Source organism: Saccostrea cucullata, unplaced genomic scaffold (assembly GCF_032062105.1).
Source record: "Saccostrea cucullata isolate Sc308-1 unplaced genomic scaffold, CSIRO_AGI_Scuc_v1 ctg1365, whole genome shotgun sequence".
Taxonomy (NCBI): domain Eukaryota; kingdom Metazoa; phylum Mollusca; class Bivalvia; order Ostreida; family Ostreidae; genus Saccostrea; species Saccostrea cuccullata.
Genome location: NW_026921114.1, coordinates 132,695 through 153,598, shown reverse-complemented (window position 1 = coordinate 153,598; position 20,904 = coordinate 132,695). Strand labels below are relative to the sequence as shown.

General features: G+C 33.4%; 1 protein-coding gene across 1 annotated transcript; it reads left to right on the top strand.

The window, feature by feature from the left end:
- Positions 1–5,241: 5,241 nt before the first annotated feature.
- Positions 5,242–19,847, top strand: LOC134259203 (uncharacterized). The gene is made up of 16 exons (XM_062741804.1): positions 5,242–5,335; positions 5,628–5,741; positions 6,045–6,271; positions 9,497–9,699; positions 10,266–11,170; positions 11,378–11,543; positions 12,427–12,707; positions 12,919–13,104; positions 16,760–16,873; positions 16,976–17,202; positions 17,329–17,531; positions 17,627–18,525; positions 18,606–18,780; positions 18,867–19,147; positions 19,308–19,493; positions 19,592–19,847. The coding sequence occupies exons 1-16, from the start codon at positions 5,258–5,260 to the stop codon at positions 19,697–19,699; spliced, it is 4,353 nt and encodes a 1,450-aa protein (XP_062597788.1). The 5' UTR covers positions 5,242–5,257; the 3' UTR covers positions 19,700–19,847.
- Positions 19,848–20,904: the final 1,057 nt, after the last annotated feature.

The window sequence follows — 20,904 nt, the reverse complement described above, 5'->3', positions numbered from 1 at the left end:
TCTTGCTATTTTGACCATGTCAGCATGTCTATACAACTAATATATCTTCTTATTATAAGTTTCAAATCATTTCATCAAAAAATAGAAAAGTTACGGCTATATCTATTATATTGGCCATTTCACGTGTTGCACGTGCACGCTCTTGCAAGCACGTGCACGCAAAATGACCTTGATTCCGCAAATCTACATAACATGTCTACTGACCCTAAAAAGGTTTTACCTACATCGGATGAACAGTTTACAAGATCACTCCCGGACAAAAAAGTACCCAGGAAGAAGAAGAAAAATAATAATAATAACTAGATGTGAAGCTCGTTGCGAGCAACGAGAGGTCTTCCGTCCGATTCCGGAAAGAAAACGTTAAATCGAGCTGAAAAAGTAAACAAAAATTGCACATAAGGGGGATTGAGTCGTCAGCATCAAAATCCAGCATGAAAATCCAAATATTACGCTTTTGTGACCTCTGCTCAATTTTCTTTTATATACCTCTGTATAACAGTGATTTTGTCTTAGAATGATGAAAGGCGAGTCACTATTCATAATTTCGCGCGAAACGCCACAAATTAATCTTAGCGCCTTTTCTTTGGAATGTTTTATCTAATAGGTATGATAGCTTCAATGAAATAAAAAAATGTTCCTATAGCCTTAAAGTCGAGGATAAGAAAGCATATTCAACACATTTAATTTTACAAATTCCATATCGTATGTAAGCAAGTAAGACTAAAGCAGTGATACGGCTATGGATTTTTGACTTTTTTTAATTTCCTTTTTATCCCCAAAGTGAACTCTCCCGATTAGTTAAACTTTCATGAAAAAGTTGTACTGTTTCGCCGAAAAACATGTCTCGCCTTTCGACAGTCAGGGAATTGGATACCATTTGTGCTCAATAACTTGAATCAGATCTTCGAGACAATAATTTTCATATAAACCCCATTAAGCGACCTTTTAAAAATAGTTATCTTATTTTGTATTATGACACAAGTTTTATACTAACTGTATTCATTGATATTCTTTCTTGAAAAACTATTATTTATAACTATGATTTAAGATCTGTTTTTCCGTGGTGCAAATCAGAAGATAATAGGTATCGAATTTCATTTGCACATTTAGTCTTTTCTTTTTCTACTTTGAGAACCAGCCAAAACCAATTATAGAAGACGTTTAAGAAGAACTTAGTTTGACACAGAATTGCAACGTAAATACGACGTGGCAATCCAAGTATTCCTTTACATTTCATTTATCCTTATGTTACCTTCGTTCAAGCAAACGCTCGGCTGCATCCGTAAACCCCCATTGCGAAATGTCGGAGTTGACAGAGACAGCCGCCATATTGGACCCGCTTCAGATTTTTAAATGCTTATATTTAGAGTTTGGATTTATCAATTTACAAACAAATCATATAGTAAGCATTATGAGAAGGGTTACTGTTAGCATTCCAAAAATAAATGAAAAATATTGGAAAACAAAAAAGTTAGAAAAAACGATTTTTTAAAATTCGCATCTGGTAACGACCGGAAGTACTGACGGCGAACGAAAAGGTGATTCTGCAAACCACAAAGTCATGTACTATCGTCTTCAGTAAGTCTCCATATCATATCGTTAGCCATTTTCGAAAAAAAGGGGCGACAAAATCGCATTTTAAAATCAGGAAATCGTCCATAACTTAGCACCAGAAGCGAATTTTCCAAATTTCTCTTCGGATGTAACAACTTCATATAATGACACATATTTTTTGAAAGTTTCATGAAAAATTGCTGAATAGTTTTCGAGAAATCGCCTGCACAAAATTTTGTCAAAAAAAAGAATAATAAGAATAATAAGAAACAATACAATCACTATAAGGTCTTCCGTGAAGACGGAAGACCTTAATAAGAAACAGAGTAAAAACAATATGTTCCCCAACTTCGTTTGGGGAACATAACAAAGTTATCATGCCCAAAGTTAAAAACAAACAAACGTAAAGAACCAACCAAACAAAGAAAAACTGAGAGAAAAGCCACCACAGACCCCTGAAAACATCAGAGATGGAATCAGGTGCCGTATAGGAGCAAACATCTCCTGCCGGTAGGACTGGGTATTGGCCAAAGATTTCGTATTGCGATATATTGTGATATTTTTAACTGTATTGTGATATGTATTGCAATACTTTCTATGCTATTAAAATGATTTTTTTTTCTCATTATATTAACTTTAATTTACATGCGGAATCCGCACAACCATGATAAGTAATAAAAAGATAAAAGAAATGTTGATTTCATTACAGTTATAAATGGAAATAAACCTGTTTACTTTTTGGCTTCATTACAAGTACAAACTTTTCTAACAGCTTTCTTTTGATTGATGATAGAATTCCTAAGTCCTAGCAATTTGCTATATATCGGTATTACAAAAACTGTATTGCAATACATTTTTGTCAATGTATTGCAATGAACCGAAATAATGATATATTTGCCCAGCCCTTACTGCAGGTTTATTTCGAGTACAATGGCGTACTGAATGATCTTGAATTCATGTTAAAACGTGGTCTTAATGTAAAATTAAAGGCCATAATAGCATATCTCATTTCATATAAAAATATTTTTATTAATATTTGCCTCTGTAGGATACCAATTGGTAAACTAGAAAAGAGGCTCATGTGGTACCCATGGGAATTCCTACTGAACTGATTGTTGGTCTCAAAAGAGTACATAATGACATTGAAAATCTAGATGATATAATTTTCAGAATACTTGTAAGCAGAACCAGAGAAATCAGAGATAAAAAAAAAAGTAACTGTCTATAATTTCAATACGCCTGGTCTTTCATTCATCTTGGGGAATATACAGAGTATTGAAAAGTCAAAATTTTATGGTATTTATTTTGGAAAATTTAAATATTCATAGATAAGGAAAACCAAATGTTCGATGTTTAATTTTACTAAACCCATTAATAATTTGCTTGTCACAAAATATTTTTGTGCACGTGATATAACTGTGAGTTCAAAGTATGCACTCAAATAAACCGGTTGTTTTATTCAATCTTAAAATCTTTGTCTTTATACATTATTACTTGGATATCAAATTTCATACATTTTATTTAATATATGATTTTAAAATGTTATTAAACTCAGTTTATTTTCTTATCTGTTCTTCTTCAAATAATATAGAATACTACATAACAAAATTAGTTCTATATTTTTGTTGACTATTTTTTTAAAAGTTCTTTATAGTTCCTGTCGTTTAATTTGTGTGGGTAATTTGGTAAGCAGAGAGCCGAATAGTCAGTGTAATAATCTGCCTCCCTCCTAAAATAAATATGCTTTATGATATAGTGATAATAGCAAGTGTAGAAGAGTATTAAAAACGTTTCCTTTTGCAATTTTATCCTTTTGCAGACTTTTAAAAAAAAAATTATATTCTGAAATATTATTTGAAGAAAATACAGATATAAATGCCATCACGTGGAGGCTAAATGTTGTCTGTTCATAAACGCAGAAGATTAAATTTTTCAATTTGTTTGTGCGCTGATAGTGCCTGTAATGTATCAGTGTGTGTACATACTAGGTACAAAAGAGCAGGCAATTTAGACTCCGGGAAACGGCGCGCGACAAAGACCGCCATTCAAGATAAAAACATATCAAAATCTGACATCGATTTCTCTCATTAAGTAAACCACCAAACTTTTAAATCATATTCTGAAATCGTTATGAACGCACCGAAGATGTTTGCGAAAGTTCAGAGCCATTTGTCATTCCTTAATAAGGAAGTGAACATCAGCCTGGTGTAGATGATTCTTGGAATTCGATTTTCAATGGTAGCTTCGCCTACTCGTATTTGGTTAAACAGATCAGAGTGTGTTTTAAACAAATTCAAGGAATTTTAGCAAAACCATGTAAAGACTTGAGTGGTTGGGAGCAAAAATTCGAACAGGTAAATTGTTTTTAATATTGCATCAATTTTCAAGCAAGAAGCAAGATTTGAGATTTTAAAAAAAATTGAATGTTACATAAACGAGTGTAATAATGATTTGCGTTTTCTCTAAATATATTTTTTGCAAAACTAAAAAAAAAAAAGATTATGTTTTAGCTTGCCTTCGATGTGTTAAACACAATTCTGTATTATAGAACATTTTAATTTCTGTGGTGACCGAAGAAGAAAATCTCAAAGCAATTCCACGATTCTTATTTTCTCGAATGTATATTCCTCTGTAGATTTAAAAAAACGTACTTTTTTAATTTTGTACAATGTATCGTCTATAATGTATGCATAGGAAATGCAAGGTCTATCTATCAAAATGAAAAGTATAAAATAATGCAAACAAAAGTCATATTTATTATGAAAATCTAGATCAACTTATTAACCAGAAAAAAGGATACACCCAAGTAAAAAGAGTTTTGTTTGCTACCCAATCAGATCATTTTGTCCTATGCACGTTTACTGAACATTTAACAATGGGTTTTTTTTTCGTTATCAGCTAAAAGCTGTGTTCTTCGGACAAAAACAGAGCCATGAAATAGAGGCAAGTTTTAACGATTGTTTAATTGTCAGGCAAGTTCTTTTTATAGAAGAACAATAACTGGAATTAAAATTTTTCTTGTAGTGAAAAGTATATTGAATTTCAATGAACATTTTTAAACGATGAATTTTAGATAATTATAATTAGTCGATATTGTTCTATCCCTTGGAAATCTAAACTGGTGAAAAGCTCAACATAAAAGAGAATGCGCCTTCATATAAAACTTTCAAGACCAATCCAGTAGTGGCACGTAAAACTGCAAAAATTAACGATTCGTGTGTATTGATTTAGTTATGGGATTGAGCAAATATAATTTTATTGGGTTATTTAACGCGCGCAGAGTACAGACATGTGCTTTGTTAAAGATAGTTCACAGATCAGGAACAATCCTTAGGTTTCATTATCCCAGAACTAGATTTCAAAAGTTCTCTTGTTTACAAATCCATTACAGACTTTTATTTTACGATCTTACACAGGCGATATACTTTTGATGCGAATTTATCGCTTTCTTTGATCATTTAATATTTTAATTCTGCAATAAATGAATTATCGAATTTACTCGGAGTTTGTCCATTTTTAAATTCGATAAACTCAATATCTGTTTCTAAATGGACATTGTAGCTGAGGTTTGAAATAGAGGTATGTTTTATTTTCATATTTGGGAATAAACGTAGTTTCGATATCGTAGTTGATCTATTTCCTAATTCAGTTTTTAATCAGGCCATTATAATTGTATATTGCAGAACTGATTCGGTGATCAAAAATGGGGAGCGGGGGTTCCAAGGCCAAAGCTTCCAGCGGCCCAAAAACAGACATTCTGAAAGAAACGGACGAGGATCCAGTAAGAAAATAATATATTTTTTACCCCCCCCCCCCCCCAAAAAAATAATACTTTACATATATTCAGAGTTTTCAGTGTAAGTATGTAAACTATATGGTAATGAATATTCAATCTTGCAATGACGGAATCTTGTAAGAAACATGAGATATTTAAACTAATGAACACTTTGACATTTGATACATTTTTAAAACTACATAGACTAAATGTTCCCATCCTGTAATGACGCTAGATATTTATACTTAAAAACCTTCACATTTGATACGCTTTTTTAAAATCAAAAATTCTATTTCAGATGAATTTGGACGATTTTGTTGAGGGATACCCGCCTCCGAAACCGGTCCTGGACAAAAAGAGACATATTTTTACTACAGAGGATAAAGCGGTGGCTGATAGCAGGGCCAGTCAAGTAAGTAGCACCCCAAGTCCGAACAAAAAAGAAGAATGAAAAACAATTGTACCTGTATTTTTATCTAAAATCTAGTTAAATTTCAAAAATTTGTACGGTTTTGACCATACCCCATTGAACTCCTTGACCCACATACGATAAAAGCTGGATTTTAATAATAAAATTCTTTGTGACACCAATACATGTAGAACACCCCCTAGTCTTCACCAGATGGTGCGCTTTGCTCTGACTGCGAATAGCAGGTATTAGACCTCTGTAGTAGATAAAACTGTTAAATGAACTTTATTTCTCTTTAAACTTTAGATAAGAGTAGAGGATTATCAGTCCTTTGAGGCGCTGTCTCGTGCGCTTACTGAGGGATTATGGAAGGACGTGCAAAAAGTGCGCGCGCTCTTTACATGGATCGGCCTTCAAGGATCAAAGGGACATAATTCAAAGAACAACGTAGAGCCCCTGTCACCTCAACATATTGTGCAATTAGTTACCCAGAGAAAAGCCTCCTACAACCTTTTATTTGTTTCGTTATGTAGGTAAGGTAAAATAAAATAAAACAGTTCACTATTAACAAAATAGGGTTACTCATTACATCATTCTAAAGGCGTAACAGGGAGATCGTGAGAGGAAAAAAGTAAAAATTGTATATTGTTTAACGTCCCATTTGACTTGAATTTTCACTCACATAAAGACGTCACCATATACCGGTGAAGGGCTACAAATTAGACCTTTATTCGGCAGTCTTGGCAATTGAGGAGTGAGGGTTCTTTAAAGGGGCTGGGTGCTTATGGCCATTTTTAGACTATTTTGATCTCCTTTAGAAGAAGAGCTCCATATAAAGATATAATAAAATGATAAAATTTTAAAACTAAAATTTATGAAATTTTTCTTTGTCAAATGATAGTTGACAGCTTAAGGTAGTACAAAACACCCCTGGATTCTATTTTTACTAATTTCTTGAAAAATACTGGAGCAAAAAGAATAATATTACTATATTGACAACAATGAATAACCCCTGTAAGAAAAATAACAAGTTTTTGCACGATTGCGTCATATTTTGTGAAAAAATCAGAGAATCCTATATATTTGTCACTTGTGAGCTTACATTTTGGAATGTGTTTACACTATCTAAGTGCAATAAACAAGCATGTAACAGTCTGATATATAATGCAGTGTAACTTTTATTTAATAAATAGTAGAGGGCTGATATTTGGACACACATATAAGGAGTCTACTTTAAAGGTCAAGGTCATATTAAGAGGTCAAAGGTCAAATATTGTGACGTCACCTACTGAATCTTTTATTTTTTTTTGCCATTTAAATTTTTTTAATCGCCAAAATATCAGAAACTACTGGTTCAATTTTCTTTATTTTTACACATTTTATTTTGGGACCCATTTTAATCATTCTGTTAATTTTTTGCAAAAATTGAATCATACATTTTTTCTTTAGAAAACTTTAAGTGTAGGATATTTACATGTGTATTTTCAATTCCGACGCTATGTATGTTCTATTTTTACTTAATATTTTTCTCAAATGGTCCAGTATCAATATGACTTACTAAGTTAAAGTAACAAAAAGGTTATCTTTATCAAAATTATAGCACAAACTTGCAATAGATCAACGGATAATTCTAAAATAAGGCTCATTCTTAAGTCGAGTGTCTGATTTCACTATCTTCTTACAGGGGTCTGATAGGCCATATTTAAGACTATGTGGGCAAAATATGTGTGGTTGAATTTCTTTCATATTATATATTAAGAGAGATTTTGTATCCTAGAACAAAATATCAAAGTTTCAGAAAAATTGAATTAAAGGAAAAATTTGGCCTATCTATTGTGTCTTACCTTAAGTTATCATATCCCTTAAATTTAAGTTATATCTGGTGGTTAATAAAAAAATAATTTGTTGACCCCCTAGCCTCCTTAAGGTGCCAAACGCTTACATGTACCGTGAAGCGGGAACAGTCACTATATCTACATGTATGTTTACTTCTTAGGAAGGTTTCAATGTGACATGGCGAACGAAAGCAAAGAAGAGGGTATACAAAGCTCAAACGCGAATGGTGGCACTTTTCTCGCCATAACACCTCACTTCATCAAATAGATTTTTCGCGTTTTTCATATACACACTGTACATGTCTCTTTCGAAAATTGTTATATTATTATTATCGTTCTCTCAAAGTGTCGCCTTTTTCTGTATCTCTAAAAAACAGAACTCTGCAGGTAGAGCTTTAAATAAAAGGCAGTTGATCGATTTATACTGAACATATTTCAGAATAAATAGTGATATGAAACACATTGTAAACACAGATCTATCGACATTGATACTAAAAAGGTAATATCTAGCATTATTCAAGCAGTAAACCACATCAAGTACCCTTCAGAAAAGACTGTTATACGGGTATATAAAGTAAAATATTTTAACTGCTTTGATTTAAAACATTTTTCGTAAACGATTCCAATTTGAAGACAAAAACTGTTCCTAAATTTTCAAGATTTTTTAAAGGGAAAAAAGATTGAAAATTTAATTGAAAAAAAGATCATAGTCACAGTCAGCCTTCAGCTCAATCAATTTAAAATTCTCCCATCCTAGTGATAACGTTGTCCACGGTATGCTCTTCACAAAATACAAAACCTTCCATACTGTTATTAAAACTATAATATATATTAGGGATGTCAACGAGTACCCGGTTAACCGGGTACTCGCTCCGAGTATCGAATACTAAAATCGGTAACTCGGATGTATATTTTGGAATATTTCTAATCTTATTTATTAATGCATTAAACAATCTGTTTAAAAACGTAAAATGCTCATTGCACTTGTACATACAGTAATTAGGGTTTACTACGACTCTAAATGACCGTGATCGCCTGTGGCAGTGTTTATACGTTACAGTAATTATCGTGACCTGGGGTACCTGGCTTTTCTCACCTTCGGCTGCCTTCTTCCTTATTTTTTGTTTGGCTTTAATTATTTGTTTTCACTGAACATCGTTTAAGATCCATTATGTTTAGATAAATTAACTAATTTTGTCAATTCTCCGAGAAGCCGTAAATTCTGTTATTACACCAGAGACATATATATATATGTCTCTGATTACACGTGCGATTGTTGATATGTTTGTGTTTGATTACATGCCAATACAACTTTGAAAAAGGCTTTAAAAAAACTGCTGTCCATCGTTGCATCAAACTTCATGTACAAAATACCGTCCCGTAAGACATATAAATCTCGGATTGAACAAAATCGTGTATCTGCACTTGTTCAAGTTGATACCGTACATAGCTCTGACGACTGATACCTGGTCGTCAAACGCGACAAAGAGTTACATTACAATTACGGAGCAATTTTTTTTTTTTTTTAAACAAAAACAATGTGAACAACTTATGATTTTATTTCTTGTGTTTATCTGATAAATGAATTGAATTTAAAAATTGGTACCGGTATGTTAAATTTCGCTTTCATCATTATTATTACAACAGAAATACATTTACGGATAAGCCTCCATCAGTGCATCTGGTTTTATTTCTACAAGAGTTTACAATGTTTTACAGTTTCAATTTACTTGTTCATATTTATTTACACTTTTACCGTACTCGATCGAAAAACGTCCGAGTAACCGAGTATTGAAAATTGACCGATTTGACATCCCTAATATATATACATGTACATGTACACGTATTTTTAAATTGAAATTTAGGGACACATTTCATTGTAATTGAATCATAACAAACATATTCTGATTTTCTATTTTTTAGAGCTGTAAAAATACCCTGTGTTTTCATCCGTGGCTTTGCGAAGAGTGCGGCCTACGAAGTTGGTGATAGAACAGTAGACAAACTGGGTAATTCCTGGACTGCCGTGTTTGTGTCCGGTGGGTGGCGCTTAGTGTTTCCGCTGTGGGCGTTTTCAGCTATTGTTGGTCACAGCACCGGAACATGGACACTTGTGGAATCTGATGGTGGGATTTTGAGATAATAAATAAATATCTAAAACAACTTTAACTTGATCATGAGAAATAACAAAATTAAAATATAAAAATATTCTATATCTCGTGTTAACTCTGCAATGTTGATGAAAGATATTTTTCATTTCTTTGAAACATAAAAAAAAAATCTGAGCAAACACGAAACTCTTAAATATAAGAGGTTGGATCAGGGGTCATGGAGGAGAGAGCATCCCCTGTCGACCTGTAACACTAGCGGAATGCTCCCCGTCATGATCGGCCAAACAAACGAAAAAATCCGTAGCCAATTCAGTGTGAGAATAATGGACTAACAATTTGTATGAAAAATGACCGCAAACATTCAGTTGAATGATAGATTTTATCATACGGTTATTGTATTGACCATACAGAAATTTCGAACTGTTGACTTAAAAATATTATAGAAGACGCCTGATGTTCTTGTTTTATCAAGTTCTTTGTCAAAAACTGGCCTAGTTTTAAAAATAAATTGTTTATGGTAGAACATAATTATTATGCTTTTGATAAATATTATATCTAATACCCTGTAACTTTCTTATTAGGTAAAGGAGCGAGAGAAACGGCAGAGAAGTCTTCGGGAACAACCGTCAGTAACTTCAATGACTATTATTTCCTCACTGACCCAGAAGAGTTCATCTATTTTTGTTTACCTCGAGACCCCGAGTGGCAGTTACTTGCAAAACCTTTTACAAAGCAGAAATTCATTGAAATAGCCAATTGTGAACAAGCTTACTTCGAAAATCATATCCAAATCACAACTAAGCTCGAATGTCTGTACACGTCTGAAAACGGTGTTTGCGATATTGGTATAAAGAAGACAAATGGAGAAGAATTTAAACACTTGTACAAACTTTACTTTAATCATGAAAAATCAAACACTAAATTATCGAAAGAAATTCAGTTAGATAGGTATGTCGCAGTTATGAACAATAAATCTGCTGTAAACTTTCGGATTCGATTTCCGGGCGCAGGGATATACAAAATGGAACTCTATGGCGGATCACCGACCGGGTTTCCTCTAATTTGTTCTTTTCGATTGGATTGTAATGAAGATGTGAGTAATGTGAAGCCGTTCCCGTGTAACCCAGAGGCAGGGTTTGGACCAAATTTAGTTACAACGTCCGCGGGATTAGAAGCAGAATCTCACAAATCAGGATTCATCAACATAAAAAAGAGCAAAAACGTTAATATTAAATTTAATCTTTCTAAAAATGTTACAGTGCAGACAGTCTTGGTTCACAATAATATTAAGGAGGAAGTGCTAAGCCAACACGTCACGCATAAGGTCAAAGGTAAAGAACTCGACATTAATGTGAACGTCCCACAACAAGGCGAATACGCACTACAAATCAACACAAAAACAAAGGGGTCGTCAGAGCCCTTTAAAAACACCTGTAATTATTTATTAGCATCGGAAGACATGAATAAAAAGAAAAGATCATACGAGGTAATTTTTTTCATCGGTAATTTTGAAAATTGTAATCTTTCTATTAATTTTTACTTTGAACATTCAATTTGCTTTTGAATTTGGCGTGGGACTAAGAAAAGTAATTTCTTATCTAAATATTTTCTTGAAAAAAATCTTCCTCTAAAATATTTAGGAAGTACATGTGAAATCAATGTTTATATATGTATAATGTATGTATCTTGCCAGAACGCAGCAGAAAAGAAGGCTCGAAACAATCTGAACGAATGTCTCAAGTCGAACGACCCAGAGTCGATTCAGAAAGCTTTAGACAAGTTTGACCAATTCGATTTGGACGACAATGGAAAGAGAGAAAAGGCAGAAAGAAAAAAGAATTTCCTTGTATTGCAAAAAGGTTAATGGCCATATTTATTTATTTATTTTAACATTTATTATAATGCATTTTAACGACAATGACAAAGTACACCTTAAAAAGAAAAATTAACTTCATTGAGAGTCTGCAAGAACAAACTTTCGTCAATATATTGATTCATAAATCTTTAATCAGATAGTTACTGTACTAGTTCATCAAATTATTAAGGACTATTTTCAAACATTGTTAAAATCTACGGAGTATTCACCATTTCTGTTGAACTATGTACTTACGTCTGTTTTCAGTACATGATAATAAAGCATTTACATGAAAGAACTATATGCCGTATATTGCATATCTTTGCCCCTACAAAAGTCAAATTGAAAAATTCTTGAAATGTGCTGAATTTTATATATTGTATGAGAAATATAAATTGACAGGTCATATTATAGTTTCAAAGCAGTTTATTGACAATTTTTATTTTTTTGACGTCACAAACTAGTTCGATTTTACATCATTTTTTAGAAAGAAGACAAAATGGACAAAATTTCAACAATATTAGCTTTAAAATTTATAGAGCGCAAGTTTGCTCAGGAACAATGTTTACATATTTCATTTATATTATCATTCTTCACATAATATCAAAATATTGAGCCTGATCAGATCTGCGCTCGGTGACTTTTACCCAAAATATCGACGTAAAATATACATTTTTTGTGCAAATCGGAAATTTTAAATTTACGTCATTTTCGTTACGTCATTTCAAACATGTGACGTCATTGCTAATGAAAATATATTCACTGTTTTGAAGTCAGCATATATTCCCCTGTTTAAGAACATAATTAAATATTTCTCCGTCAAAGTTTGATTTTTGGGGGCAAATATTGCTTATTACAAAATAAAGTTCTTTCAATCTTTTTTCTAGAATTGAAGGAGGCTATTGCAAGAAGAAATGTAGATATATTAGAGACTGCACTAGATAATGCTAAGTCGTCCGAATTTTCGTCTAACTTACAAAATCAGATAAAGGAAGGGGAGCAACTATTAGCAGAGCTAAGGAAAATCAAAAGGTTTGCACACGAAGTTCTGCAGATGAAGCAGTCAACAATTTCCGAGATCCACACCTACAAACACCCCAAGCCCCTGGCTTACGATATTATGAAGGCCACATATGTTCTTCTAGGAGAAAAAGAAAGTCATTTAGAGGTACGTATACAGTTTATGAGGCAATTTCACAGCGTACACCTATATTTTTATTAATGCACAATGGTTTTTTGTGTACATGATCTAAATTTTACTACTTTATTAATCAAAAATAAATAGATCGAAAAATATTTTGAATCATTATAATCGCATGTAAAAAAAAAAACTTAAAATCAGCTGTAACAAATGAATTTGATCATAATGAACTTTGTAGGAATGGGAGCAAATTCAAGGTCTGATGAGGAAAACGGGGAAACAGGGGCTCTTACGGCGCGTGCGCGAGTTTGACACGATCCACGTGACGGAAAACATGGTGAACAATGCAGCACAACTTCTACGTCCCTACGACAAGGAAACAGCGGCGACAGCAAGCGCAGGCCTTGGGACCTTCTACAAATGGGTGAGTAGTCAAAAATGTTAACGAATGGATTTAACAAATATATGAAAAATATCATATTTGAATATCGTAAGTAATTTGTTATTTTGTTTGAATTCTACATTCCAGGCATCAAATATTGTAACAGACTCGACCTAGGCAGATTTTCAAACATCGTTGGATCGAATGTTTCCATGGCAGTCCAAGGGGAAAAATGATTTTTTTTATTACTTAAGATACCTTTATTTATATGTTTTATACTGTGATATTTTCTTTTGCAATATATATTCATGTACAAATATACATCTATGATGCATTCATGATTTTTTACTGATACATTAAATAGTGAAAACAATAAACATTTTAAAACTAAGCTTTTTATTATATATACCCATGAAAATATATTGTCCCAGATTTGATTTGCATATGGTTTTCTTAGAAAGGTAAAATACTTACTAACTTGGCTTTGTGATGCAGCAGATAAAACTGAAGGTTCAAATGGCGAGCTTTATTGTTCCATTTAGGGTTTGATGGTCAAGAATATTCTCGGGGTATAAAATCATACTTGTACATTGAAAAAGAAATCCTTCTTTTCCTCTAGAAACAAATCTGTGACCCCTTTCACAAAAAATCTTTTAATAAAAACTAAAATTTCACCACTGTCATTTTTTATTTGATAAAGATATTTTCCACCAAATAATTGATTACAATTTAGTCATAAAAAATTAATACATATATATAATAGAAAAAAAGACTTTCGCAGTTTATCAATATATATCTGTTGAATATAAAGCGGTCTTTTATGATAACAAAGTTGATCACCAACGTATGAATTAAAATTCACCACTCGGTAAACAATAAGTTTATGAGTTTTCTGTTCATAACAACTCACAATTCCTCTGATTTTAAGTTTAGATACTCTTAAGTAATATTGGCCTATTTAGTACAGGCACTTGTGTTTGGTAATATTTTTTTTTACCAATATTACTATTAGGTAAAAAAAATTTTTAAGTGTCTGTGCTATATAAATACCAAGATATACTGTGTAATGTAAATAAATGAATATTATAAGGAACGAAGAAAATTTTTTTTTCATTCGGAAAAATTGTGACGTCATTGACACCAAACGCTTTTTATGACGTCATAATTTCTGAAATTAATTCGGTTGTTTTATAACACATCATAATTATTCTGGATTTTGCTTTACTTGGAACTTTAACTAAAGGTAAGTTTTTTTCAGATTACGGGGAACAACCTGTTTGTCTTTTTTCACGTTATAGATGCCTTCATTTTGCGGATTTTATAATAATTGTGCTTCAAACTCTGAATATATAGTTTTGGAATCATGCCGAAATTTTACATCGCACTGTAATTTTTTTATGTGGTACTTGCTTGGGAGAGAGACAATTTTGAAAATAAATAATGAAATTGGACAAAAATTTACCATTCGCCAGTGATTTTACAAAACGTTGTTTTCAATGAAATACATAGAGAAAAAATAAAAGTATCTTCATTTTTGGCACGCATCTGTACCTGGCATATCCAACAGACTAGACAGTGAATACATATATTTACATTTAGTCTATATGTTCAAAAAAAAAATTATATATAAATTTTAAAAAAAGATGTCTAATAGATGAAATGTATAAACGAGTCCTCCTATGTCAATTTCAATAGTTTTTCACTTTTTTGGTCTCAGTCTCACTTTTTCAAAAGAGATTCGTTGTGGAAAAGTGAGACTTAGATCAAAAGTGAGCTCATCTTAGTTTTATGGTCCCGGAGATATACACAGCACACATGTACAGGTCTAGATCAAATTTGAGGTGTATTGCTAATTAAACTTTATTTGCATATTACCCCCCCCCCCCTTAACTTCAAGTAAGCATTAGTGATCTTTGTTCATCTATTCTTTGTTCTCTTTGACCATTTTGTTTTCGGTTAGGAGCGTGTGTGCATATGTATAAGAAAAAAAAAGGGGGGGGGTAACTGATTACTATCAGAATGAAAATAAATATACTCAATATTTACATAATTAGCCTATACAATATTTCCTGACTATAAAAAAAATCATCACTGTATATAGATGGTCCTTGAAATGTCTCTTGTATTGATAAATAAGTTTGATCAAGTGAAATTACAAATTAGCATTATCGTAAAATGAACTTTACGATAAAGGAAAGTTAACTCTAGTTTAAGAGCGAATTCTCAGTTTAGGTTTAATTAAAGCCCTCTATTGTTTTGTCCCCTATCACTGTCTATTTTTATCCTCTTTAAATAGAACGAACTGCATGAATGCTTATGAATACTTACCTTCGTTTTTATTTGCCTTTGTTTTAGTATGGAAACCAAGTAAAAATAACTACACAAACATTTAATTTCAACACAATGGAGAACTTCCACATAAAAAGAAGAAAATCAAAACATGTAACAAATCGTAAGTTTTCTTTTATTAGCTATAATATAATTCAAAAAATTCTTAACTAATCACTTCAAATTGATTTATCTATCAAATGCAAATGAGTAACATATGTCCATGAATAGAGATTATTCTTTACAGTAAAATTAATTACCATGAAATGTAATTCTGCCAGAATTCGTAGAAATCATTTGCACTGCCTACTAGTATATGCAGAACTTAATTTCTTTAAAATATTATATTATTAAATTATTGTAAGGTTTCAATCAATGTCTTCTTTTTAATAAAATTTAAGGTAGCTTCTCGATGGAGTGACGTCCCTTGAGTATAAGGATGGGGTGCGGATCCTCCTCTGTACACGTGGACCCAATAATACGTACAGCTGACCCCCTCCAGGAGCCCGCGGTAGAACTTGTAAGATGCACTGCTTAGAGCAAGTTCTTATAACTGTTTTGAGTGTGACCCAGATTTAATATTATATAAATGGTGCCTGTTTTGGAGGGTAACAGTTGAAATTGACACCCCAAGGAAAACCATTCATTTGTCAACCGACGCGTCAGCGGAGGTTGGCAATGGTTTTCCGAGGGGTGTCAATTTCAACTGTTACCCTCCAAAACAGGCACTATTTATTTTATTATACTGAATGTCTTCTTGATTTAGGATGTCAGAAAAAAAAATCGTCGTTACGTTCACGTTTAGATAGCTTTCAAACTCCACGCTACTTCGAAAAAGATTTACTGACCTCTTTATTGTTTATTTGATACTCTAAGAGTCCTTTATCATCTAAAGTTTCGTTATTTCTGCATAAGCATGTTTCGTCTGTCGTTTGTTGTTTTCAAGTAAGCTACATCGGACGCAAGCTTTCATTGACGTCAAGTTTATTCCGGTTCTTTCAAACGCACAACTGACGTTTTGAGAATTCTACGGTGAACCGTACGCGCATAATTTCCACGCATGTAACATTACTGTTGTGTTAACCGTTGTCACGTGTGTTGCTAAGCCTGAGGGTAATAGAACGGATTGTTAACTGCGTCTAAACCAATCAGATTCTAGTATTTAACATGAAAGTATAATAATATATCATTTCATTAATTGAATTCTTTTATCATATTCACCTTCATGTTAGGTTTCCTTTATTTCAAGATTTGATCTACAAAAAGCAAAGGACTTAAATCTGTGCTAAAACATTGAAGCGTCTCGATCTGGCTATGAGTTGCAATGCATTTAAAATTGTGCCCATATATTTGTGGCTTTTATCCACAGAACCCGATCCCACACACTTTACCAGAATACCACGTCCCTAAGCCGCCGCACAACCGGACGTTGGAACTTCTACAGTTCTTTGACTTCGATGCAGTGGACGCCGAAGCCAAAACCGTAATTCATTCATGCTTTATATTCAGCTAGCGCGTATGTATATTGATCAAACATTTGTAAGATTTAAAAAAAACTTTCAAATTGACATTAAACATATTTTAGGTCCTTCCCGATGATTATAAGACAATAAAAGAGTTGGCCGAGCGGCTTACGGTAGCATATCCAAAGGCGCTGCTTAAGGTCCGTGCTTTGTTCGTATGGATGTCAGCTCAGCCAATTTTCAGCCGGAAGTGGTCCCCTAAAGCCGCTGCTGATTCCCCAGAAGGGATCCTTGGAATGATGAAAAGGGGAGAGACGTCATACACTACGCTTTTTGCCATGCTGTGTAGGTATGTTACTTTGCTACTGAATTAAAATTGATTAAAAACTCAGGCATATGAGAAATTTCAAACTCTAGTGTTCGAATGTCTACTTCATTAAGCTTTGACTTGAGCAGTCTTAATCGCTTTTTACAGGGCTGTTGATATTCAGTGTGTCACAATACAGGGCATTGCTAAAAGTGTTGCTTATGAGGTCGGGGATAAGAAAACTGAGAATCTGACCAATTCCTGGAATGCCGTCTATGTAGGGGGATCATGGCGCATAATCTTTCCATTGTGGGCGTGTAGATGTGTTGTGGGCCACAGTACGGGCAAGTGGACCTTGATAGAGTCGACAGGTAATGATGAAATATATCTTAATATGGGCAACATATACGTATCATTATAAAGTGTTTTACCAGCTTGTGAATATCGTTTCCATTTTTATTACAAGGTGCTGGAAAACGACAAGAGTCGAAGGTTTCGGGTGGAACTGTGATAAACCAGTTGAATGAATTTTACTTTCTGACTGACCCGGATGTTTTTCTTTACCATTGTTTTCCAAATGAACCAAAATGGCAGCTAATACCAAAGGTCATTTCCAAAGAAAGATTTCTTGATCTTCCGTATCTTAGACAAGACTTCTTCAAAAATAAATTAAAGTTACTGAGCACTTACTCGTGTAGACTCGAATCTTTACAAGGAGAGTGTGATGTGGCCATAAAAATTCCAGAAGATCTGTCAATAACGTTGTCTTATGACTTATTTTTTAATAGTAAGGAATCGGGTTCTACTCTGCCCTCGAATATACAACTTCAAAATTACGTTGCAATGGTTCACCAAGATTGTAAGGTTACGTTTGTCATGAGATTTCCTGTTCAAGGGATCTATAAACTTAGGATAAATGGAGTAGTCAATGGCATGAATCAATGGCTACTTTCAAGTAGAATCACGTGCACAGATGTAAAGGAGCAAACTAATCCATACCCCAGTGTACCAGAGATTGGATTTGGACCACAGAAACTGACCCAGGATGCGGGTTTACAACCAATATCTCATAAATCTGGTTTGGTACAAGTTCACAGAAATAGGGCTTGTGGAATAGAATTTGCATTGACAAAATTTGTCACAGTTCAAACCACGCTTTACAGTTTTGTCATTTCCAGCGACAGTCTTGCGAAGTACGTCACACAACATGTACAAAATGACAATCTGCGTATCTACGTCACACCACCGGAAGAAGGTGAATACACACTTCACATCAACTGTAAAGAAAAGGGATCGACCGGTGGATTCAAAAATGTCTGCAACTACCTTCTAAATACGGATATTAAGAGAATGAGAACTTGGGAGGTAGGACTTTATGTCTGCAGCCTGTTTATAATCAAGAACACTAGTATTACAAACTCCAATACTTTCTTTTCATGCTTTAGAATGCACGAGAAAAAGTTGCAAGACTGGACCTTAGAACAAAGACGTTTTCAGCGACTTCCAAAAATGCCGAGGAACTTCAGCATGCGATTGAAAAGGCCGACACGCTCTGTCTGTTGGACAAGGGGGATATTAAGGTCGCTCATGAACGCTTGGACTTTCTCCAGTTACAAAAGGGTAAAAAGCCTTTTCTTACACTTGCTGTTGACTGATTAAGATGTTTTAGAGAGCAACAAATTAAAAACATAAATCTTCTATTCCAGGACTGCTTGATGGAATTAACAGAAGGAATATAGACGTCCTTATACCAGCTATAAATGCAGCCAAATCTTCAGAGCATGAATACAAATTAATGGATCGCATAAAAGAGGCCGAGGAGCTCCGAGAACACCTCCTGACCTTGAAAAGATTTGCTCACGATGTGCTTGAGATGAGACAGACGACGATATCGGAGCTTCATCGTTATGCTATACCACCTCCACTGGTTTTCAGTATCATGAAGGCGACATATCTTCTCCTTGGCGAACCCTCCCGTAATCTTCAGGTATGAATCCATCAATCGTTTTTGTTTTATTTTTTACGAAGAAATATAACGATTTCTTCAAAGTGCATGTTGTCTATCCTTTGTAATTCTAAATTTTATTTTATAACGTCATATATTGAATTCTCCCAAAAAGAACAGTTTCATCGTTTAATGTTTACAGATATGGGAGGACATTCAGACCCTTATGAGACAGACCGGAAGACAAAGTTTATTATACAGAGTCCGGAAGTTTGATACGCTGGGTACGGATAAGGAATTAGCCACGGAAGTTCTAGAAATTTTAGAACCGTACACGGCTGAACAAGTGTCCACTGCCAGCGCTGGTGCCGGAACCTTTTATAATTGGGTAATGTTTATTATATACTCATATAAGGTAATGTTTAAAATGGTAAAAGAACAAATAAATCATATTTATTTTATTTTATTTTTCTTTTGTTTTTGAAGGCAAAGAATATAGCTACACAAATTATTGGAAACAAGAAGAGTAAAAGCACGGTATCCAAAGCTAGCAACAAATCAGGAGCCGGAAAGCCACAGAAAGTCAAGAAATAAAACGTTTATTTTACAATGTAGATCTGTGTTAATAAAGACTGTCAATATATCCCAAAAAAAGCTTTGAAAATTATGTACAATTGTACATGTAGGTGGTTTAATATTATCAAAATTATGAGCTAATAGAATAAACAAATAAATACTCATATTTTTTTCTTTTCTTTTTATTTATAATAAATATTGAAATGAGTGGCCGTTTATTTTGATGAAAAGGTAAAATAAGTTTTTAACAAAAAACTTACCATTCTGACAATTATCTCTATCTTTGTTTTTCAAAAAAGGTCAAATTTATTAAACTCATTTCTTGATTTTAATGAAATTAACAAAGTCTAAGGAATTTTTTTTCAATCTGTTAAGTAGTTTTTAGACACTAATTGGGGATAATCCCTAGAAAATTTCCAAAGTAATCTTAATACTGAATTACTTATTACTTGTCGCCCACGTGGCGCAGTGATTAGAGCGTCTGCTCTGGAGTTGATCCTTACGTCGTGGGTTTGAATCCCACTCTGGGACGTGGAGACCAGTCCTTCGGATGAGACCATGTAAACCGAGGTCTCGTATCACAGTAAATGATGGCACGAAAAAGTTCCCCCACTGCACAATGGCTCTTAGTGCCGATGGTAAGACAAAATTTGCAACTCTCCACCGGTAAATGATACTAGTACTTGTTTGTTTTCAAAGATATTTGGTCCTAAATGTACGTAAATGCCACTCCTTCCTCCATCGTATTTAGGGGTCAAAACGAACTAAATTGAATTTGCATTGCTTGAAAAGATGGTATTTATTTGAATAACTGTAGGTATGCTGTTTTAGAAAGGACTGTTTAGAAATAATTTTCTATTGTAAAAAAAATAATGATGTCATTCTTGGGGTCCATTGTACTAAGGTAAACCTGACAGTAAAATATATTTTTTCCAATCGTTGTCGTTTTTATATTATTTAATTGAAAAAGATATATTATCTATTTGTGAGATTAGAAAACATATTTTCAGAATTGTAAAATTTCTACAGTTAATGTAAAGTGCATGAGGCATTCGAAAGGTAGAAATCAGCAAAACTATTAATGCGAAAAAAGACATTTAACTTAGACAAAGGTTTACAATGGTTTCTAATGGCGTCATGCAAGGGTGGCTTTCTATTCCTTATTTGTTTTATCAGTCAATAAAAACAATGATCAAAGAGAGTGAGAGCCTAAGTTTTATTTT